This window comes from Sceloporus undulatus, chromosome 1 (assembly GCF_019175285.1).
Source record: "Sceloporus undulatus isolate JIND9_A2432 ecotype Alabama chromosome 1, SceUnd_v1.1, whole genome shotgun sequence".
Taxonomy (NCBI): Eukaryota; Metazoa; Chordata; class Lepidosauria; order Squamata; family Phrynosomatidae; genus Sceloporus; species Sceloporus undulatus.
In genome coordinates, this window is record NC_056522.1 from 246,297,500 (window position 1) to 246,322,049 (window position 24,550).

At 41.7% G+C, this 24,550-nt stretch overlaps 1 protein-coding gene across 4 annotated transcripts; it reads left to right on the plus strand.

Moving 5' to 3' along the window:
• The first annotated feature begins 44 nt into the window (after positions 1 to 44).
• Positions 45 to 21,155, plus strand: TMEM169 (transmembrane protein 169). 4 transcript variants are annotated; one of them, XM_042439796.1, is made up of 4 exons: positions 45 to 387; positions 6,215 to 6,329; positions 16,589 to 17,024; positions 19,655 to 21,155. In XM_042439796.1, the coding sequence occupies exons 3-4, from the start codon at positions 16,721 to 16,723 to the stop codon at positions 20,275 to 20,277; spliced, it is 927 nt and encodes a 308-aa protein (XP_042295730.1). In that variant the 5' UTR covers positions 45 to 387; positions 6,215 to 6,329; positions 16,589 to 16,720; the 3' UTR covers positions 20,278 to 21,155. The 4 variants fall into 4 exon arrangements, with proteins under 4 accessions (XP_042295730.1, XP_042295723.1, XP_042295737.1 ...); XM_042439803.1 differs by lacking the exon at positions 45 to 387 and adding an exon at positions 3,751 to 3,781; XM_042439789.1 differs by lacking the exon at positions 6,215 to 6,329.
• The last annotated feature ends 3,395 nt before the right edge of the window (positions 21,156 to 24,550 follow it).

Consider the following 24,550-nt stretch of genomic DNA (forward strand, 5'->3'; position numbering starts at 1 on the left):
CCTCCTCCTGGAGGGCTCTCCCACCGACCCACCTCCTTTAAAGAGCGGGGAGGAGGAGGAGGAGAGAGTGGGCGAGAGAGACCCTCCCCTCAGCCTCAGCAGTCCTCCTCCTCCTCCTCTTCTTCTTCCAGGGAGCGCCACTGAGGCTGCCTCCTTCCTTCCTTCCCTGAATCCTGAGGAGCTTCTCTGTCCCAGTGCCTCAACCTCAAGGTTGAGCGATGAGGGTCTTCCTTCCCTGTGAAGAAGCCCCTCCGCCTTGGAAAGGCTGAGGCCAGAAGGGAGAGGCCCCCTTCCTTCCTCCCTTTCATTCCTCCCTTTCCCTTCAGGACGACATTGTTCTCCTCAGCCAGCCCTCCTTCAGGTGTGCTCCTTTCCCCCACTGAGCAGGTAAGCCCCACCCAGAAGAGTCTCCATCACCCTCCCTTGTTGTTGTTGTTGTTGTTGTGTGCCTCCTAGTCGTTTCTGACTCATGGCGACCCTATCATGGGTTTCTTCCCCCCCCCCTTGGCAACATTCTTCTCCAGAATGGGTTTGAGGCTGAGAGAGTGTGAAATCTTGCCCAAGGTCACCCAGTGGGTTTGCGTGGCTGAGCCAGGATTCACAAAGCTCCAGAGTCATAGTGGTTTCCACCCAACCCTATCCTATGGGTTTTTCTTCTGGGCAAGGTTCTTCCTCAGAGGGGGGGTTTGCCATGTCTTTTCCCTCTGAGGCTGAGAGAGTGTGTCTTGCCAGGTGCAGCAAGGGAAGTATTTTTTGGAATAAACGTGCTTTACAGAGTGCCCTCCTCTGAGGCTGAGAGAGTGTGACTTGCCCAACAATGGGGTTTACATGGGGATTCAGATCTTGTTCTCCAGAGTCATGGCCCCATGCTTCTCAAACCACTACCTTGTGCTGGCTCTCTCAGTTTTACATAGCCAGGGATGGACACAAGTCTTGGCGGGTGCAGTGGAAGCATCCTTTGGAATAACCATGCTTTGCAAAGTGCCCTCCTCTGAGGCTGAGAGTGTGTGACTCGGCCAAGTAGGTTTCCACAGGGAATCAATCATCAGAGCCTGGTCTCCAGAGAGTCTGCCTGTCTTCCTTCGCTCCCTGTCTTGTACATCACAAGTGGCTTGAGCATTGGGCTACAACTCTGGGGAACAGGGTTTGAATGCCCACTCAGTCATGGAAACCCACTGGAGACCCTGGGCAGTCACACTCTCTCAGCCTCAGAGGATGGCAAGGGCAAACCCCCTCTGAACCAGTCTTGCCAAGGAAACCCCATGATAGGTTTGCCTCAGGGTCATGGAAACAACTTGAAGGCACACAAGGACAATATGGAAACAGAGAGAAACCAAGTGCATCTCTCTCCTCTCACCCCTCTGCCTTTGTAAAGGGGGTTGTGCTTTCCAAAGGCGCCCCAGCAGGGCTAGTTTTAGGCAACAAGAGCTCTCTACCCCTTCACTAGGAAATCATTTTTTAAAAACCAACACTGTTCTCAACATAGGTATCCTAAAGAAAGAAGCGGTCACTGGTACCCCAGCAATACACAGATTGAATCTTTAGGATGACATAGATGCATATGGGATGTTTTGGGCATATAGGTAAATTTCTTATTCTCATGTGTATCTCAACATGGAAGTGAAGATTATTATTATTATTATTATCCCACCTCTCCAAAATGATTGAGGCGGTCTACAATATTAATAACAAAATTCATCTTCATCCTTAAACAGAAGGTGGATAAGCATGTCTCAGGAGTGCTTTAGATGTGTGTTCCTTGTAGATGGTGCTAGCAGTCCCTTCCAGGCTATGATTCTGCAAATCTCCTTTGCGTTGTAATGGGGCTGGAGGATTGGGATGTGACTGCAGGTGACGTTTGAGCTGTGAGGCTCCTCTTTAAGGCAATTGTGGTCAATTAAGTAAATGGAATTTACTCACTCTGCAGTTAGGTGAGATCATTTTGTAAGAGGAAACTAGCAACAGACTTTAATGCTTTTCTGGGCTTGAAATTGCCCTGTGTGTTTAGTCCTGCTCTTTGAGCATCAAGGGTGGAGAGGAAGTCATTTTCATGGAAAAGAAACTTCTAATGGGGGGAAGGGGGGGTGAAGGCAGACCCAAAGCATAATGCTGTCTGAAGCAAAAGGCAAGATAGCACCTTCCCTATTTCATGTTCATGGTGCTGAAGAGTGGGGTATAAATACTCTAAATAAATAAATAAATGTTCAAGAGCAAGCCAGAGTGGCAACTGAATCTTGCCTCAACACTGATGACGGGACAGCATTTCCCACAAAATCTGTGGGCAGTTTAGGAAAGTGTAAAACCAGTCACACGGCACATGCAGATGCATCTATTTTGTATCTATTCTGTGCCCATCAACCTTTGTTTGCTAATACTGTATCGCTACCTCATTTTAGGACCAGCCTGTGAGGTCATAGTCTTGTACATGTCTAGCTGTGGATAAGCCCCTCCATTGAACTCTATGGGACTCACATCTTAGTAGTACAGTAATTCCACTTACCTGAGTGTACGTTTTGTTGAATATAATGTGACTTACTGGTGAATCAATGGGAGAGGATGTTAATTCTTTAAATATTTTACTGCTCATGTGTTGCGATGTTTTAAAATGGTTTTAAGCCATGGTTTAACAGCATCATTAGCTTATGTTGCAAGCCATGTTGCCTTCCAAACCTGAAAGAAAAGTGGCATCTAACTCTAATTCATAAATTCAGGAAATTGCTATTAAAATACCAAATAGGAGAAGATGGCTGCAGCAGTAAAAATAGTTGGTTGTGTGAGTGTCCCTCATGACATACAGCCACTGAGTTTGATACACGCCAGTGTGGTGTAGTGGTTTAAGCATTGGACCAGTGTTCAAATACTGGCTCGGCCATGTAAACTCACTCAGTGACCTTGGGCAAGTCTCATTCAGCCTCAGAGCATGGCAATGGCAAACCCTGTCTGAAGAAATTTACCAAGAAAACCCCATCATAGGGTAGGTAGCCTTACAGCTGCCATAAGTGGGAAACTACTTGAAGGCACACAACAGCAACAACACATGCTAGGGCCCTAGGATACACTGCAGGACTTTGATCAGTGTCATGCTGACTCTATAGCCCTATTAGCCACTTCAGTTGGCAATGGTGTTAGGGTAACAGACTACACACACTACTTCTGTGGATAAATTCCTTTATCCTGGCCTCTTCTTCCTGGAGAAGAGTAACAAGTGGGGTGTGTCAGGGTCCTATCCAGGGCCCAGTATTGTTCATCATCTTTATAAATGACTTGGATGGTGGAAGAGAGAGCATGCTTATCATAAATTTACAGATGACTCCAAGTTAAGTGAGGTAACTAAAATCGCAATTCAAACTTGACAGATTGGAGCCCTAAACTAACAACATTAATTTCAACAGGAATAAACATAAAGTACTACATTTAGGCAGGAAAGGAGCAAATATAGAATGGATGACACATCGTTTGATAATACTTAGCAAATGTAAGAAGTAGCTAGGGCTCTTAGTAGACTGCAGGTTAAACATGAGTGAAAAGTATAATGCAGCAGTGTAAAAAAAACAACCAATGCAATTCTGGGCTGCATCAATATGGAGTGCTGTGTCCAGATTAGTCCGGTGCCATTTTATGCTGCTTTGGTCAGATCCCACCTGGAATACTGTATAAAATTTTGTGCACCACAGGTCCAAGAAGGATACTGCCAGACTAGAATCTGAGGTCCTGAGGAAGATGAGCAAGATGACAAATGGCCTGGAAACTAGGCTCTGTGATAAATGGCTTAAGGTGCTAGGTATGTTTAGCTTGAGGAAAAGAAGACTGAGTGGTGCTGTGCTAGCCTTTTAAAAATATCTTAAAGGATGTGATGTGGGAGATGGAACAAGCTTATTTACTGTTACTTCAAAGGCTAGAGCGTGGAGCAGTGGATTCAAATGGGGAAAAAGAGATTTGACCTAAACATTAAGAAAAACTGATGGCAAGAGTGCTTTGATAGTTGAATAGACTGCATTAGAAGGTAGTGAACTGTCCTTCTTGGAAGATCTTTAAGTAGAAGTTGGATGGCCATCTCTCAAGAGTGCTCTAGCTGTGAATTCCTGCATGGCAGATGATTGGATTAAATGGCCCTTGTCATCCATTCCATCTCTTATTATTCTAGTTCTGTTTGGAGTCTAATGTTTCCTAGATTTGAAATAGGGTTCTTACATGATGCAGAAAAATAATACCACACTGTGCTCAAATAATCACCCTTTTTACAAACAAGAATTTTAAGAAGTTGTATTTCATCAGAATTGTATTCTCAAATGCCATCACCTGTTTGGGTTGGTAGTGTACAAATCAGTCTCAACCTACGAATTCAAATTGTGGTTTTGGAGCAGTGGGACAAAAATTTTGTGGCCATATTCTTGCTCTTTTTGCAGTGTTCCCTTTTCATAGCTTCAATTTCTTTGGAACACCGAGTAACTCGAAAAATAAAATGAGATTCTTTCTGTATGTGTGCATGTGCACACCTGTACACATGCATGTGTATATATTCCTTCTAAAAGTTTGCACAAGATTTTAATATGTCATCACAAGTGTTTTAAGGGTAGCAGTAAGTCACCTGTAACTCCTGTACCAGGGGAAGTATGAATATCCCTTAACATTGCAGTTTTAACTATTGTTGTGTGCCTTCAAGTCATTTCCAACTTATGGCAAGCCTAAGGCAAACCTATTGGCAGGGGGGGGGCGGGTTCTTGGAACGATTTGTTCAGAGGGTATTTTACTTTGCTTTCTCTGAAGCTGAGAGTATAATTTGCCAAAGATCACCCAGTATGTTTCCATGGTTTTGTGGGGATTCAAACCCTCTTCTCCAGAGTCACAGTCCCATGCTTAAACCACTACATCAATACTCTCTCAGTTTTAAGTATATTGGGATAGACATAAGTCTTGCTGGGTGCAATGGAAGTATCTTTTTGAATAAACAAGCTTTACAAAGTGCTGCTGGTCCTACTGGAATCAGTGAAATGGAGCAGATTTAAATACACAGTTTGCCATCCAAACTGATTTGTAGACTGCAGCCTTCGATCTAATTCCCAAAAGCATCACCCTAATGGAACCCAGTTGAGTTAACCACCAGTCTGAATCATCCATAAATCATCTAACATAATATGCTTCCTGACAGCATAAGTCCTATACATATCTATTCAGAATCAGTAGGAGGGTTACTCCAATGGAAGAGTACCACAGAAGAAAACATCCCTTTCTTTCACTTATGCTTCCTTATTTGTATGGTATCAACTCTTGCCTTCAAAGGCTTTAGTCTATCTCTCTTTAAGTACTGATTCTCATTCTTTATGACCTTTCAATATGGGTGTGTTTCTGATAGATGTGTACAGTCTAAAACTAGAACCCGGATAGAACAACAAAATAATTGGAAAATTCATATGGGTAGTGTTGATTATGATCATCTTCCTTCTGGGACAAAAATAGGTTTTACAGTTGACAGGGTTTACAACCTATTACACACTGAATGAAAAAGGTCACAGAAGCCTTAGTTTATTTCAAATTGGGGAAGGTTAATGGGGTATACTCACTATATTACTAAAACCTAGCTATGGACTAGGTGTGGTTTGTGCCTGTGCAGAAATAAGTGCTGCATGGTGTAAAATGTGTTAGATGTGTCACTGCACATAGGAAGGAGCAGAGATGGTGCCTAACTCACCAGGCCTCTTTCCTGAGTTGATTATTCTCACATTTCTTGCATTCAGCAATCATCATTCTGTCTACTCTGCTTGTTTCTTTTCAAACACCATATTCCTTTAGGATTTGTTGATTCCTTGCCTGTCATGTTGCTATGACAAAGCCATATAAAGATCCCTTTGTTTCCCTAGGATGCCCTACATATCTCAAATGGACTATATAAATACAGTTCTTTAATCCCTGGAAAAGCACTAATCTGAACTAGGAAAACTAGGTCTTCATCATTCAGAGTGCTAGTTCTGCTGGTGAGCCAGCTCGGATATAAATGATGCAAAGATGCTTTTATATCTCAGAAGCATTCCATCAAGAGTAATTGGGATGTTGTTGACTTCCTGTTAGGATTTTTTTTTTAAAAAAAAATATCTTTTACTATTCTCAGAACCTTTGGAATATAGTCTTATTGAGGGGCTGCTTAAACATGCATCTCCATTCTTTTGGCTGTTTATTTTGACCTGTATTTAATTCCAAACTTCTCCATTTTTGACAGTGCTAATTCCTCAAATAACAAAGTTGAAAGGGACCACAAGGGTTTAAGCCAATCTCCAGCGATTTAGTACAGAACTAAAATTTTCTCTGAACAAGAAGAGTCTTCCACCCTCCAGGTTAGTCTAGTCCACTGTCCAACACCTCCTATGATAAAGAAGTTATTCATAATATTTGCACAGCGATTGATTTGTTTCTGGGAGTTTGTCTACATGGATTATTTATTCTGAATTTCTACTAGGCTCACTGCATCCTGTTTATACAACACAGGTTCAAACCCCCAAATGTCTTTGTGACATCCGCACCTGATTCAGCCTTTACTCCCCTTAACCTGAATGTTAAAACCTTATCTTTTGCTTGGGTTTTCACCTCTCTGTAGTGATGATGGGTGTCTGCCTTCCCACATGATCCCTGTGAGCTGCCTGGTGCTACTGCTGCAGGTGCAAGTTGCTGTGAGGTGAGAACGAGGCACCCAGCATCAATAACATGGCTGAGCACCTTGTTGTGATCTCAGCAGTGGTGCTGGGTGATGAACGATGATCATGTAGGAAAACAGATGCCCATTGTCTCTGTGGAGAGCACAAGTAATGGGTTGGGGGGGATTCACAGAGAATTCAGGGCCAGATAAGTCCAGGGGCAGCCCAGAATATTCTGGCTGGTGAAGAAAAGCCCTTCATCTCTGGGAAAGCAGGAAACAAGTTTGCTCCATCTTCTACATTCCTTCCCTGCAGATATTTCAAGATGCCACCTCTCAGTCTTCTCTTTTCCATGCTATATATATACACACACACACACACATATATATACATACACAACTCCATCAGCTATTCCTCATATGGTGTGGTTTCCAGATTAGCTTTCTTTAACCTGGTGCCCCCTTCCAAACATGTTTGGATTATAACTCCCAGAATTCCCCACCCTGATGACTAGAATATTCTAGGAGCTGTAACCTTGGCAGAGGTTATGGAAATTGTAATCCAATACATCTGGAAGTCACCAGTTTGAGGAAGACAAGTGCAAATTGACTCAACTGAAAAGTATTGTTTCGAGTGATGGGAGGTAATATTGAAGTTCTGTTGTGTGATCTGTATAGTAGCTTATTGACACATATGTATCATTTAATGTTATGGTGGTAAGGCACAATGCACTGAAGGTTTTCTCAAAGTGATCTTGAAATCCTCTAACTTCTCTGGGCCTGCATCCCCCCCTTTTTTTTTTTTACAGTAGAGAAATGAAAATAGTTTTTTGTGGGTTTTTCGGGCTATGTGGCCATGTTCTAGAAGTGTTTATTCCTGATATTTCGCCAGCATCTGTGGCTGCCATCTTCAGAGAATGTTGGCATAGAAGAGAGCTGGACACACACACACACACACACACACACACACACACACACACAGTGTGACCCTTGGTAGGGAGGAAATTCTATGTTAATCTGTGTATTGTTCTGTTGGTTGATGGCAGGGCCTCAGGGTGGGAGGATATGCAAAGGAGGATCAGTGTCTGCTAATTGGTGATCATTATCTGCTGGGAAAGCCCTTGACGCTGGGTGATTTCTCATTTGCATTTGCTGAGTCCTCATTTTGCTATTCTTCAGGACTGGTAGCCAAACTTTGGCGGGATACGGACCACCCAAAAAGGGCGGTCTGCCCACGCCTTGTTTTGCTGTGCAAGGGAGCCGCAGCGGACAAACTGTGCGGCTCCCTCACACAACAAAAAGGATCCGCAAAAAGTGGGTCCTTCTTGTGGTGCCATAAGGACATCGCAGTGCACCAATGGCACATTTGTGATGTCCTTATGATGCCAGGATGTGCGGACACTAAGCGTCTATCACGTCAAAATGGCGGCGCCCGTGTGTACAGGGCACCGCCATTTTGACACCCCTGTCATGTGCTAGGGGTGAGGCCAATATGGGCGGTACGCCCTCGGCCAACCCCTAACATGTGACGGGGGCACTGCAAAGGCCCGTTTGGAGAGGGCCTTTGTTCACTTTAAGGGTTTCTGGATTTCAGTTGTTTCCCTGTGCATTCTGACCTGATAATTGTTGGCATGGTCCAGGATTTCAGTGTTATCAAACAGTATTTTATGCCCTGGATGGTTTATAACATGTTCTGCTAGTGCTGATTTTTCCAGCTGACAGAAATGAAAATGTTCGTCACCTGCCTTTTAGGTATTCTCACTCTGCTCTCTCAGCTTCTTCCCTGTGGGCACATTAGTTGGTGGTGACTTAAGTATGCACTGTCCCATATTCTTTTGCTCTTTCTGTTAGTTTATTTAACAATTCTTAACACAAATTGCAGTATATTGTAAGTGGGTAAGAACAGATTGGGAATGTGGGGAATGTGGCCTCCCAGCTTTGTTTTTGAGGCTCCTAGCAGCATGCCAGCCCTCACAAGAATTGGGAAAAATAACTAAAAATCACCAAGTACACCTTCATGTATTTGTCATTGTTGTATGCCTTCAAAGTGACTCTGACCTAGAGTTTTCTTGGCAATATTTGTTTAGAAGAGGTTTGGTCTTCCTCTGAGGCTGAGAGAGAGAGTATACTTAAGGTCTCCCAGTGAGTTTACAGTGGCTGTGTGGGTATTCAAGGCCTGTTCTTGCAGACTCCTAGTCCATCTTTCAAACCACTGTACCATGCAATGTGTATAGTGCTGTCTCCAGATCAGTTCACTTTATCGATCTGGGGCTGGTAAAGTGTAGTGGAAAATAAAAGCCAAATTCATAAAAACAAAACAGGAAGATTCTCACAGCAGAAAGATTTATACATATAAGAAACCATACTATTTATTATTATAATAATTTATTAGTAGCCAGGGCAAGAAACCATACATTCTCTGAAGATGCCAGCCACAGATATTGGTGAAACATCAGGAATAAACTCTTCTAGAACATGGCCACATAGCCCAAAAAACCCACAAAAAACTATGGATGCTGGCCATGAAAGCCTTCCACTTCACAAACCTGAATCTGCTTGGAGTGTTGTATTATTATTATTATTATTATCATCATCATCATCATCATCATCATCATCATTATCATCCTTTATTTATGAAGCGCTGTAAATTTACACAGCGCTGTACATGCAATCTTTTTAGTTAGACGATTCCCTGCCCTCGGTCTTACAATCTAAAAATACATGACACAGAAGGAGAAGGGAGAGGTGGCGGGAAAGGGTAAGAGGTCCAACAGTTCCTCTCTACCTCCAAGGCCTGGACCAAGGCAAATGGACTGGAGGGAGGGCTTGGCTTTTTAGATTGCTTTTAGGAGTCTTTAAAGAGTATTTTACTGCATTTTAAAAATGTTTTTATCTTTACATTATTTTAATTGGTTTTTATTTGTTTATTGCCTGGGGAGTCCTTGTGGGTTGGGAGGCAATAAGAGAAATACTTATATAAAATGAAACTAAATTCCCTTTTTTCTTCTTCCTGGTCACATGGAGGAAGAGGAAGGAAGGAAGGGACATCCTGCAAGTCTGTGCAGCCTTTTCTGTTTGTACACATATCATTAATCAGGAGTGAGGAATATGTGGCCTGTGGACTGCATTTAATCCTCTTTTTTAATTTTTAAAACAGCGCTATCAGGACAAATTACACTCTTAACTTTCACCAGGGGATGGTTCCTTTAAAAAAGAAAAAAGAAAAGAATGGATGCATAGTACTTACAATGACCCATGGATAATCAACTCAAGGTTTTTTGGGGTAAATTTTTTGACTAAAATTTGTAGACTTATACATGAGTATATACAGTAAGTCATGATTGGAGCAGACTCACTGAAATTAATAGCACTTACCTTGCCCAGGACTTTTATTTTATCTTAAAGGGACTACTCAAAGCTAAGATAGGACACACTACTGTAGGAATAACGTGCCTTCAAACCTCCTGTTGACTAATGATGACCCCAAGAATTCAAGGTTTTTTTTAAGGCAGTGAATATCCAGAGGTGGTTTGCCATTGCCCTCCTCTGTAGAAAGCCTACAACACTTGGTATACCTTGCTGGTCTTTCTTCTAAATACAAACTGGGCCTGATCCTGCTTTGTTGCCAAGTTCAGACAGGATCTGGTGCCTTCAAAGTATCCAGGCCCTCATATGCACTACTATATCTATATATATATTTTATAGTGCTTAAGATGCAGACTCTGACGATGGCAAGGTCAGCAGATCAGCAGTTCAAGGCCCAAGTGCCTCATGATGGAATGAGCTCCTGTCACTAGTCCCAGCTTCTGCCAACCTAGCAGTTCAAAAGCATGTAAAAGTGCAAGTAGACAAATAGGTACCACTTCGGTGGGAAGGTAACCAAGTTCTGTATGCCTTGGCATCTACCACATTATGGCATTACATTCTTATAGTGTTGCTATCAGAGCTGGGGAGTAGGAGTAAGGAGTAAGAGGTTTTTACAGGAGTAGGAGTAGGAATAAGGAGTCAAAATATATATTTGTTCTTATTCCTGTTATTATATTGTACGTGTAAACAGCATTTTTATTTTTTACATTAGGAGTAGGAGGAGTAACATTAAGAAAAAATATCTTACTCTGGAGTAGGACAAGAAGTAACCCCAAAACCACTACTACTCCCCAGCCCTGGTGGCTATTCTACTTTTACTCTTCTGACTGCCTTCTACTGCATTCTGGGGTTTGTAGTTCAGTGAGACCTAAGAGCTCTCTGGCTGAGAATTCTAAATACCCCAATTTAAACTGAAAATCCCAGAATGCAACAGGAGCCAGCCAGAGCAGTTAAAGCAGAATAGCAGCACTATAAGAGAGTAGTGCGGTAATCCAGTTAGTCATGCTGGCCGCGTGACCACAGAGAGTCATCTTTGACAACGCTGGCTCCTTTGGCTTTGTAACGGAGATGAGTACTGCCTCCTACAGCCAGACAAAACTAGACAATCATGTCAAAGGGGAAACCTTTACCTTTTTTTTTTTAAAAAAATGGTGCAAAACCAAATTAGAACAGCTTTACTTTTGTACAATTCTTTTTGATTCACTCTGTACTGAGGTCTTTCCATATGTGCTGGTGGATGAGTGTCATTAAGGTATAGAAACACCCTTATATTCATGTGTACATTCCTGTGGTCAGCTGTTTAACCTTCTTGATATAAGAGTATGTGGGAAGCTAATTCAAGTAGCAGACTTTCCAACTATTCTAGCAGTAAGCATATCCTCACACAGCCATACCCACATTCTCATATATATATATATATTCCTTTATGCAAGTATGAATCTGTATCTTACAAAGTAAGGAGAATTAGGGCATTATCAGCAATGAGTGGGAAGAAAAGAAAATCAGAATGCAGAAAATATGTTTAAAAGTCTGCAAAAAGTAGCAGCTGTTAACAGTAGCCCATCTGCAGCAAAACCCCCAAGGAGTGGTTCATTGGAAAAACATGGGGAATTTTTTAGAACTAAGGAATCGACTGTTACTATGCAGAATGCTATCGCTGTGCTTTTCAAAGATTTTCAGGGCTTCATGCTGAAGCTGTGGAGTTCACTGAAGTCCTCACAATTTCTTTAAAAGAATTCTTACTGTACAAAGGAAAGGGAAAATGTGGACAGTTTTATTCAACGCTGAAGTCTCAGTATATCAGAGCAGCAGAACAGCGCCTAATTAACATACATTATTAGAAACACACTGGCAAATTACAATCATGTCTGAACAGGGGACATGCTGCTATTCCTCCCCATCTCACTGGGGACAGTTTTCACTGTGGCAATTAACATGTTTTCATTAATGAACGATCATCACTTAAATCAGTATCTCAATTTATACCAATTAAAATTAAATATATATTTTTTTGCTATTGAGAGGTGACTCTTCAGAAAAGCTTAAATTGCCAAATGAAAAATATTCACAAATACATATTACACCTAATGGATCTCTACAACATCCAACTACCAATAAAGGCTTAGCCTTAGACCAAACATCCCAAGGAAGGCCTTTCGATGACACCTAACCAGAATATAGAAAAACTGTCACGGCGCCTGTGACGTCGCGAATGCGCCCCTGGCGCCTCGCGATGTCACAGAGGCGCCGCAGAAAGAAGCTCCATTTTGGAGCTTCTTTTTTGCTTCGTAAGGGAGTCGCGCGGTGTGGCTGCGAAGGCTCCCGTACGGAGTAAACGGCGGCGGCGGCAGACCGCCTCAAAGCGGCGGTCTATAACCCGCCCCCATTACTATAACATATGAAGGATACTTTATAATGCACGAAACATGCATTTATTGTATATATGGAAAATAGGGTAGTTATTCTCACTACAGGTGTAAATATTACACTTCACTTACTACATTTTGTTTAACTATTTAAAAATATTTCTAGATCATATTACAAATGGATTACAGGGAAAGGCAGAAAGACATGGATAAATATAATCACAAAATATAAATGCAATACAGTAAAATATTTACAGGCTGCCAAATCTGTTTACAGGCAACAGGGAAGAAAAACAGTAGCAATCAAATCGTACCTTGTAGAACACTATACATGCTTATTTTTCTATATGGTAGTACTTCCAGCATAAATGGGTCCTAAAATGTATTTATCACATGTACACACATTGAATGAAATGACAGTGCCTGAAAAAAGGGGTGATGCACAGAAGGGCCCCTTGTTTCCAAAAGGAGAAATATATATATATATTATTATTCTTAAAGTGCCCATTCTAAATATATCTTCTCAGGGTGTATCCACACTGCAGAAATAAAGTAGTTTGACACCACTTTAACTGATGTGGCTCAGCTCTGTGGAATTCTGGGACTTGTAGCTTTGTGAGATATTTTGCCTTCCCTATCAGAGAGCTCTGGTGCTACAACAAACTACAGACCCCAGTATTTCATAGCATTGAACTATGGCAGTTAAAGTGGTGTGAAGCTGCATTAATTCTGCTGTGTGGCAGCAGCCCAAAATACAACATAATAATTTTCATAAAGTTAATTTCTTCTGTGCGGATGCTTAGGACTATACCCGTGTTGACTTACAGTTAGGGTTGCCATAAGTGAGGACCTCCAAACCGGGACAAATGTAGGACAAATGCAGGACAACATTTTCAAATGTAGGACACATTTTATAAAAATGGAGGACACGCAAAAAATTGAGGCTTTTTTTGAAATGTTAATATAAATGCATGTTTCTTAGGCATGATCAAAATGGAGGACATTTTGACATTATTCGTAGACAGATCACGGAAATGTACTTCCCTTTCTGGCCACCCCCCTCCCCCCATTCCAAACAGCACATTTGAGCATTGAACATGGCTTTATTTTAACATTGCCTCTTGCATATTTCAGAGGCTTATTCCACAACCAAACCCTTTGGTCAAGGGACTTTGGTTTTTCTTCATTTTGGCTTGTTTTGTCTGTATTCCTCCCCACTAAATAAAGGAGACATGAAATGGAGTTAATGGGTACAAGTTGTTAAACAAAAAAGTCTTGTGAGACTCTGTAGGCAAGAGGTGCACCATCTTAAGAACTGCATTAAGCACACTTAGGCTGCTGCCACACTGCTTTCACTCTCATCACTCCATCCTATGGAATCCTGGGATTTGTAGTTTGTTGTGGTGCCAAGGCTGGGCTTTGAAATCTCAGGCATAAGAGAGGCAAAAGGCTTGGGCTGCATCTACACTGGAGAAATAATCTGGTTTGAGACCACTTTAACTGTCTTGGCTTAATGCTATGGTTTGTTCCAGCACCACAGCAGAATGGCAGTTAACCCCTGGAAAGCTCTCTGACCAAGGTGACCAATGCCCTCACCCCAAAATGTAGGGCACCCAAGCAAAAATATGTAGGACATGGCCAAAAATAAAAGCTAAAAACACCCATGTAATTATAAATCCATGCTTCTTAGCCATGATCCAAATGGAGGACATTTTGAAATGTGACAGAAGAGGACGTGTCCTGGAAAAGGAGGAGGATGCCTGGTCACCTTGTCTCTGGTCCAAAATGCACTGCAGAAATAAAACAATGCTGGACTGAAATGCCCAGAGTTCCTCACCAAAGCTGCATCCACACTGAAGAAAGAATCCAGTTTGAGAGTGACTTAACTGTCCTGGGTTAGTGCTGGGGAATGCTGGGAATTGTAGTACATTGTGGCCCCAGAGCTATCTCTGACAGGGAGTCCCATAACCCTCCAAACGTAGTTGAACTGCAGTGCCCAGAATGCCTCACCAGTTGCATCCACACTGAGGAAATGGTCCAGTTTGAGATGGCTCAGTGCTGGGGAATCCTGGGAATTGTAGTCTATTGTGGCCTCAGAGCCATCACTGACAAAGAAGTCTCAATGTCTCCCAAACACTAGCATTCCCAGGATTCCCTAGCACTGAGTTAAAGCAGTCTCAAAGTAGGTTATTATTCCTGCAGTGTGTGAGAGAGATATAAAAGCTAGGGACTGGATTCACTTGGAGGATCTCTGTGTCCAAAACACTCTGCTTGGACTGCCAGGGCTCAGTGCTACGGAATCCTGGGAATTGTAGTTTATTGTGGCACCAGAGCTCTCTGACAGAGAAGGCCAAATGCCTCACACAGACCCCAGAATTCCAGAGCATTGAGCTTTGGCAGTTAAAGGGGTCTCAAAGTGCAGGGGGGGGAGAGAAAAGCCAGGGAGAGTGAATGAGAAGCTCACCTCGGCTGGAGGAGGAGGAGGAGGGAGGGAGCCAAGGGAAGTGGCCAGGACCATCAGCCTCCTCTCTTCCACCGAAGACTGCTGGCAAGAGGCTCTGCCCCCACCTCCTCTGTGGACCATTCAGCTTCCTTTTGTCAAAAGAGCTCTGGTGCCACAAGAAACTACAATTCCCAGAATCCCATAGCACTGAGCCATGGATGTTTAAGGGGGGGGTCAAACTATTTCTTCAGCCTTTTGCTACCCTAAAGCCCTTCCTATTTACAAGCAAGGCAAAATCTCTTCCTTCCAAGCCATTGAAAACCAACCCAAGGGGAGGGGGGCTGACTGCTTCTTTCCCATTGGTCAGCTTCGGGAGAAATTTGCATATTACAAGGAAAGGTGTTTAGGGCCTCAAAAATGACCCTGTGATAAAGAATTACAAGAATACTGACCTGGTAGACATTTAAAAGATGAAGCTTTTAGGCTCCCAGTGAAACAGGAACGATTGATGGCCTTTTTTTTTCTTTGCTCACTGTAACCTGGAAGGTCAGGCCTTTTGCAAGACATATATACCAAGTGGGCTGGCAATAGCTCTGAGTGGCAGATGTTTTGAAGCCCTGCTCTCTAGGCTAAGCTAGGCAGGGAGGGAGGGAGGGTGGCACACAGCCATGGGGAGGGAGGGGTGGAGCTGCCTCCAGGGCCTTGCTGGGGGGGAGGTCCCGGGGGAGGGGCTAAACTGGGGCAGGACCATGTGGCCCCGCCCCAAACCGGGAAAGTCCCGCCCCCAGGCGGGATATGGCAAGCCTACTTACAGTTGATGATTTGGTCACTTTGAGTAAGGAAAGTGTCCTTCCTTCAAGTAACCACAAGGGTCAAGGGGTGGGAGGAAATTTGTTTGGGGGAGAGGGCTGTGTCCCTCATCTTCTCCTGGTACTGCCTATGAGTGAAAGTTATCCCCCCTCCCCTGGTACTCCCTGTTTCATGTCTGTGTAGGTAGTATGAAGGTCAATGCTTTCCCTTCATGTGCGTGGTTGGCAATTACTGTTTTTCCCCCCAGTATGCCAGTGACTGGTACCATATTTATTCCTTTTGGCTACAAGTCCTTCTTGGGACCAGCAGCCAAGGGCTTGGAAGCTGGCACCACCATTTTGAGTAGCACTGGTGTAGATAGCATATAAAAAATAACCCTCATTTCCTGCCACCTGATAAATAGAAGTCTTAGGCACAACCTTAGGAGATTTGACAAACTTACAGTAACTGAATTTGAATTAATTTATCCTAGGTCAAATATCCTTTTTACTAGGCAACAATAAAAGAGAGTATAAATTATATTTAAGCTTTTATCTCTCTCTTCTCTTTAAATTTGAAATGTATAACTATAGAGCTTTAAATGATTTCCTCTTGCCTTAATATAGCCATGGGCCTTTGTGACCCTCTAAATATTTTAGGTTTACAATTTCCAGCAGTCCTTGCCAGCATACCCAATCATGAAGGATAATGAGAGGTGCAACTGAAAATATCTGGAGGGACACAGATGCCCATTCAGGCCTAACAGAAAGTTAAATTTGAACCTTAAAGACATACTTGCAAAATTCCTGTTCACTAGCTTGTTTGTGTTAGTTTGTTGCCTTTATTTGTGTTGCTTGATTATTTTTTTATTTTAGCTATTTTTGTTGTAATTTGTATAGTAAGCTGCTTTGATTGTGAGAATTGTGTGTGAAAGGATAAAAATTAAATAATACTGTGTTCTTTTCCTTCTTTCTTTCTCTCCCCCCCCCCCTCTCTCAGAGCTAAGGGTGGAATGTGTTAGTTCAATACTATGAAATGGTCACTCTGGATACATGGAGTGCATCTACTGGCAAATCACTTTAATGGCTCTGAAGTACCGAAGAAGCTGATCTAAAACAAAGTACCACCAAGATGCCCAGTGAGAGCCTCCAGACCAACAGTGGGCTGGAAGAGCCTGCGTTGAAGGAAAGCAGGGCTGGGACGCAAAGCCCTCACTGCAACTCCTTACGCAGGGCAGTGGCCACTGCAGTGACCTTTGATGGAGAAGCCACCACTGAGAGGAGAAAGAAGAGAAAGAAAGAGCCCCGCCCAGAATCTATCATAGTTTATAGGTCGGGGAATGAAAACAAGGTGGAGGAAGAACAGGCAGATGAGGAAGGGGGTGAGAGAAGTTCTGAGGAAGGCTCCAAATTCTTGGGACATGCCATAGGAGATGGTAAGTAACTTGCAATAAAAATGGTTTGCTGTTAATAATGCTTGCTTCATTTCCTCCTAAAAGTGGGTTAGGGAAGAGGTTAATGTGTGTTTTTTTCTTTCACATTAGACCATGGTTGTCAAATGATGATTTAAGGTTTCTGGGGTTTTTTTTGAAACATCTGTTTTATGTGCCCAATATTTCTCTAGTTTTGTTGCCTGACATATGTAACTCTTCGTAGTTGCACTAGCACTGATTGCATATAAATGCATACTTTCATTTTGATTTTCAGGGCCTTTGCTAGCAGTTTCTAGCACTATTTTATTTTCCCTATCATATTGAATTGACACTTTCACTGTACACAACAATCCATTTATTTTTCTTTGCTAGACTCCCAGTTTGACCCCACCATTCTCACTTACTGGACAGCAGCTGTTGCAATTAACAGGGGTCAATTCCCCTATCACCAATGCAATTTTAGGCTGCATCAATAAAAGTATAGTGTCTAGATCAAGAGAAGTAATAGTGCCACTGTACTCTGCTTTGGTCAGGCCCCACCTGTAATATTGTGTCCAGTCCTGGGCACCACAATTCAAAAAGGACATTGAGAAACTGGAGCGTGTCCAAAGGAGGGCAACTAAAATGGTGAAGGGTCTGGAAACCATGCCCTATAAGGAACGACTTAGGGAGCTGGGAATGTTTAGCCTGGAGAAAAGAAGTTTAAGAGGTGATATGATAGCCCTGTTTAAATATTTGTAAGGGTGTCACATTGAGGAGGGAACAAGCTTGTTTTCTGCTGCTCCAGAGAACAGGACCAGGAACAATGGATCCAAGCTGCAGGAAAAGAGATTCCACCTCAACATTAGGAGGAACTTCCTGACAGTAAGGGCTGTTTGACAGAGGAACAAACTCCCTCAGAGTGTAGTGGAGTCTCCTTCTTTGGAGGTCTTTAAGCAGAGGCTGGATGGCCATCTGTTGGGGATGCTTTGATTTGGATATCCTGCATGGCAGGTGGTTGGACTGGATGGCCCTAGTGGTCCCTTCCAACTCTACGATTCTATGATTCTATCCTTGGGAAACAGCTGACTGACATTCCCACATCTCCTCCCTTGAGTGATCTACATTGTGACAGGCAAAAGTGGGGTCCCTGTAACAATTCTCCCTCATACCAGAAATCACTTGTGAAAAAGAGGGTGGAAACAGCCCAAACAACAGGAAAACAGACTACTATCAGTCACAGTGGCTGCTTCCTGGTAAATGGGGATTGGGATTTTCATGGTCCCAAGATATCCCCTGAACTACATAGGGATTGTAAATTCAAAAAAGTCACAAATGTGTAGCTCTAGGACACATAGTAATAATTGCCCAAGTGGATTGCAGCCAATATATTACATTATATTATTATATTTTGTGTATGTATGTGTATTAAATATATATATTGAGGAGTCATTGCTCTCTTTGTGAAATATCTTTGATGCTATCACTCTTAATATTCTGTTTTTGGTGGCAGGCAAGGATATTTCTATTTAAACAAGGCTTCAGCCTTTAGCTGGCTGGGATAAAAGGATATGCAATGAGTTTTTAAATATGTTAGTATGTATTTTATGTGTTTTTAATTGTTTTAAGGTAATATCTTTAAAGTATTATTTTTATTGGGACAATAATTTAATGTTTTTTTTTTAATTTTATACCACAGATTATTTTAGCTATTTTGTGTTAACTCATATTGTAAGCTATTTTGAATCCCATTTTAGGAGAAAGGCAAGATCAAATTAAATAAATAAATAAATACTTGTATTCATATATTATTGGGAATTGCCATTCTGCATATGAGTTGTAAGGCTTAGGTTCATGAAATGGACCAGACACAAGGTTTCTCCAGTTTAGCTCTTTTTCATAAGTAAAATCAGTTAGAATGGAATGAAGTTGTGGTCATGTCATGATGACAGGGCTGGGTTATCAATAGTTCAGCTGATGCAATTACTGAAAAATTCTCCCTGGTTTGGGAGCCAAAGGTTGAAGGAGAAACATATAATTTGTTTTCTGTCTTCAGTAATTTCCAAAAATTCCTGATGCTTCTGTTATCATCAGCATTTTGTGTGTTACTCGAGTAACTGAGGAAAATTGTATTGGATCAGGCTGTTCATCTCACTGAAGCTGCAGGTGGCCTGTGTGATGCTTAAAATTCATAGCCTTCCAACATTACCCTCTGACCAACTGAGTATATTGCTTTGTGTTGGGACTTGCATATGAGTCTAAAATGAGTCAGTACCAGTTATACGAATTATGAAAATGTCCCAAGTTAAAATTTATCCTATATCTGTACCTCCTATTATTATTATTACTATTATTATTATTATTATTATTATTATTGCATATATATTATTAGTTGATAAGGTTCAATGTGTTTTAAGTAATTATAATTAAGTGTATTTCAAATAATTATAAATAGGTTTACAAGTTGAGTCCCATTTATTTGAAATACTCAGAAGTGTTTTGGATTTTTTAATATTTGCATATACATAATGAGGTATCTTGGAGATAAGTCGGAAATGACTTGAAAGCACACAACAGCAACATCAACCTCATTGTGCACAAATTAAAAATCTAGATTGCTTTTTGCCTTTAATAACTTTTCTTTGTATTCCTAGGTTCTTGGGCTATGCCTTTAGACAGCAGGTATGTCACTTTAACTGGGACCATCACAAGAGGAAAGAAGAAAGGCCAGATGGTAGATATCCATGTTACTCTCACTGACAAAGAGCTGCAGGAGCTGGCTAGATCAAAAGAGCCTCCAAAACCAGAAATGCCTGAAGGAAAAAAAGCTTGTCAGATTGGGCTGGATAAGGGCCCTCATGTCCTCCTCTGGAGCTTTGCTTGTCTCCCTGTCATCTTTATCATGTCCTTTGTGGTTTCTTTTTACTATGGGACTATCACTTGGTACAATGTCTTCCTAGTGTATAATGAAGAGAGAACCTTTTGGCACAAGATAACCTTCTGTCCATTTCTAATTATCTTCTACCCTATCATCATCATGGTGGTTTCCCTCTCCTTGGGCCTCTACACAGCACTGACCCAGATCTCTTGGGCCTTTGGGGATTGGTGGCATGCTGTGAGGGATATGGAAAAAGGATTCTGTGGCTGGCTATGCAGCAAGATAGGCTTGGAAGACTGTTCTCCCTATAGCATTGTTGAGTTGCTAGATTCTGACAATATCTCAGGTAGCATGTCAGCTAAGGGTTCAGCTCAAGGTGAAGAGATTTCAGCTGTCTGATCCTTCCCTTGAGTGAAGCTTGACTGTTCATGTTCACAAATGGAATGACTTGAGGAAGCACACACAGACATTTAGTCTTTGGGAATAAAATTCTCCCAGCCAACTAGAACATTCAGGAAAGCCACAGCGTTCTTCATGGAAAGTGCCACTTTCAAAATACAGGGAAGGGGATGACGCTATACTCCTCCTCTTCAAAAAGTACCTTTTTGTAGAAAGCAAGAATGTCCATGGAGAGCCAGCCTGGTTTAGTGGTATGAGTATTGACCAGGACTCGGGGAAAGTAATGTTCAAATTCCCACTCAGCCTGGAAACACACTGGATGACCCTAGGCAAGTCATGCTTTCAGCCTGAGAAGGAAAGCAATGGCAAATGTCCTCTGAATAAATCTTGCCAAGAAAAACCCATGATAGGTTTGCCATAAGTCATAGATGACTTGAAGGTACATAACAACAACAACAAGCATGTCCAGGAGTTGAGCTCTATCTGGTTGTATTTTTAAATACTTGCTTGTGTTCAACATGAACTAGTGCAGGGCTTGACCTGCCATTTCAAGATGCAGGTGAAGGAACCTATGTTTACATGAACCAAATATATCACACATAACCAAGAAGACCAGGCTGGAACTTCTTTTTCCTGCCATACTTGTTTCCTATGTGCCGATTTTTTTTTAATGTATCTTTCTTTAATGAAGAACTTTCAGACATTCAACCCCTGCTTCCCATCCCACAGCCTGGTATGATTTAGTCCAAGAACAGTTTTAGTATCCAGTTCTCCGGACTGCACGAAGTTTACAGTCATCCCTCCATATTCACCTATTTTTTTATCCATGGATTCAAGCATCCACAGATTGAAAATATTCTAAAAAATATAAATTTCAAAAAGCAAACCTTGATGTTTTATATAAGCTTTGCCATTTTATATAAGGGACACAATTCTACTATGCCATTGTATTTAATAGGACTTGAGCATCCATGGATTTTGGTATCCACTGGGGGACCTGGAACCAAACCTCAGTGGGTACCAAGGGCCCTCTGTACTTTGTGATTCTTAAATGAACAAGAAGTACCCAATATGCTGGGCAATAAATTCTCATTCCTTGTAACATAAACACTAAAAACTGGTTTATAATGCTGCTGATCTGATTGGCATTTTTTGTTGCAGTTTATTAAAGCACATTGTTGATTGCTGAAGATTCTGTTTGATACGGGTTTCTTGGTGGGGAGGAAAGAATGCAAAGAGAACAGCCCTGCAAAATAGATCTTCCAGTGTAAATCTGCTGATGTGCATCTTACTGGTTGATGCCTGCCTCTCATTTTGCTGAAAATCAGAGGCTGCCAGATGCTGACAGTTGCAGTCTATAATGTGCTTACCTGGTAGTAAGTCCCATTAAGGCAGTCCTTCCAATGCAGTTAACCGTCGTGATGCAGGCACTGTTGAAAAAATAAGAAATACCTTTGCTTGGGTGAAAAAGTGGGGAAACTGTGGACCATGTTAGGCTTTCTCCATTTCATCCCACCTCTTCTATTTTCTCTGTGGTCCTTATATGATTGCCACAAATTTAAAATATGAATAACATTTGTTAAAAGATGCTGACTCTAGCATCTGGTGTAATCTGTGAGTACAAAGCCAAAATAAATTGAGAACTGGGGGTGAAGAGAGAACTTGTACAAAAATAGAAAATGCACTAGTGAAAATGAATGTGTGTTTGTATAGATTGTTAGCACGAGCCTTATTGTTTCACAGAATATACAATGGTTGGGGGAAGGGAGATTATGCCATAAATTGTACATTAGAATGCCCCATGTGACCATTTATATGGGACAAATACTGAAGTATTTTTGAGTGGGTAGTAACACATCATCTACAGAAATCATTCATTTTCATATGAGAGATGTATTAGGGAGTGTTCTTTGTAGTCTTCTGACTATGGGTTTCTGTGAAGTAAACAAGACTCAGCCCAATTACTGGTGCTAGTTGTATTGCCTTCTGGTGCTATAGTATTTGCCTTTCTCCTTAAATATTATAGATTATTTTCTCTTATGATGCAGCTTAAGTTGCCTACTATTGCAAAGTTTCTGTAAAGCCTACTGACTTTCATAGAATCATGGAGTTGGAAGAGACTTTGTTAAAAGCCATGCTGTAGTTGAAAAGCACAATGTTCCTTCTTTATTCAGTTCACAAACAATTGCTGATTGTATGCCATTGAGTGCATAAAAAGGTAATATTATTTAAGAAATGGAACCTCTCTTCAAGTGCACTCATCGTTTTTTTCTCCTGATCAACCTTGAAGAGGGAGATAGAGAAATAGTTTTGCAAGTTTGCAGAAGAAGTCGTCGGTTCGTTGCCTGTGCTAACTGGACACTTAAAGAACATGTGTGTATACAGTGTTCTGATACATTTTTCCTTGGAAAGATGTATACCCTGGCTGAAGTATAGTGAGTGGAGTTGGCTGTGCAAGGTGGATGACTTAGTAAGTATTTCTGTAGTATATAGACGAACCAGTTTCGTCCAGTGGTCTTGGTTTCGTCCTATGGAATCCTGGGACTTGTAGTATGGTGAGGTACTTGGTATTCTCTATTTCAGGGGTATGGACTAGAGCTCTCTAGCAGACTACAGGTATAATTCAGTTGCTAAAGTTGGTGTGCTCCCTGACATTACCTCTTTAACAGAAAATTTGGTACCAGAGACAGAAATAACATGGAAAGATGGACTGTTCAACATGTTTCAGCAGACTTTTAAATTAGAACTAGCAGTATATATACATATACGTGAAACGGAACAACACTGTCAGATAAGCCTTGCATAAAAAACATTCTGAATCTTCTAGAGGTCACCTGAAGGCTATTTTCGAAATATATCCAGAGATGGCATTTTCTTTCATTATTTTTTCTTAGGATTTCTTATGGAAAAAACTATTATGTTTCTAATGAAAGCTGTATATGTTTTAACATGCTGGGCTTAGCTGCCGAAGCATGGTTGCTATCCCCTTTTCTTTGTTTAGCTGTTCCTACATGCTCAGTAAGTATTCCAAAGGCAGCAGCTATTTACCTTACGTATTGTAAGCAGGCCCACACAGCTACATTAGGATCAGCTAGAACAGAATCCTGCACTTTTCCCAGCTCAAGCTTTCAAGCCTGTGTTTCTCCAACCCTCCTTCCCTCCTCTTAATGCTGATGTTGCTAAAAAATAAAAACAACTTCCAGCTAGACAGAGGACAAGGTGGGAAAGGGGTGGCTGAGCAGAAATAAAAAAGACTTTGTAAAAAGGAACTTCTTTACCAAATTGCAACAAAATTAAGAATATACAAGCAGTGACACCTTTATTGACCCAACTCCAAAACATAAAATACATTATGCAGGCTTTTGAAGCTTCACTGGCTTCTTTGTCAGGCACAGATATTAAAAACCAGATGGGAAGAATGGTGGCAGTGTCAGTCACAGGTGTATATTCTGCCTCAGATCTCAGTTAAGATGATATTGAAGGATTTTAGTGCAGACAGAGGCTATACGTCGTATTGGCCGTGGAAGGACTAGGCCAAAGAACAATAAAAGAGATAATACATGTTCAGCTCTATTAGATACAGAAAAGTAACTTATGAGATACAGTTGTCCATGTCCTGTGTGAAGCTGTCTGCTCCTTTCTTAGGCTCTGCGTGGCTCCTTTTTTGTGGTGTCATAAGGGCTGCGATGCAACCCTATGATGTTGCTTCTGCCGAGAGGTGCCTGTGTGCGGCGCCACAGCTGTGCAGCTGTGGCGCCCGCTGTGTGGACAGGCGCACACAACTGTGATGTCACTAGGGCTAGGTGCATCTGGATGCCCAGCCCTATTGAGCCCTAATATCACCGCAACATGTCTGTCTATACCAGGCCTAAGGCAGAGCAGATTGAGTTTCTCAAGGTGTCTCTATACTGTTACATCTGGATAAACTTAAATGAAATTGTTTCTGCTGCTAATGGGAGTTTAACTTGTACTACCTGCCTATTGTTTTGTTGCACGGCCAACACAGGCAGCTACCCCTGAATATATATTTTTCTTAGATGACAGCACTACACTGTTATAGTGCTGCTATTCCACTGTTACTGCTCTGATTGCCTCCTATTGCATTCTGGGGTTTGTAGTTCAGCTCTCTGGCTGAGAATTCTAAATGCCCCTCCCTAAATTGCAAATCCCAGAATGCAACAGGAGACAGCCAGAGTAATAAAAGTGGAATAGCACTTTTATTAGAATAGAGGGACTAGTGTGGTAATCTCCTATATGAAACACTTTATTAACT

Bases quoted from the DNA above. Each gene is read 5' to 3' on its own strand.
- TMEM169 (XM_042439796.1), top strand. From the start codon at position 16,721: ATGCCCAGTGAGAGCCTCCAGACCAACAGTGGGCTGGAAGAGCCTGCG. The intron at 17,025-19,654 runs GTAAGTAACTTG...TTGTATTCCTAG, and splicing joins GGGACATGCCATAGGAGATG to GTTCTTGGGCTATGCCTTTA.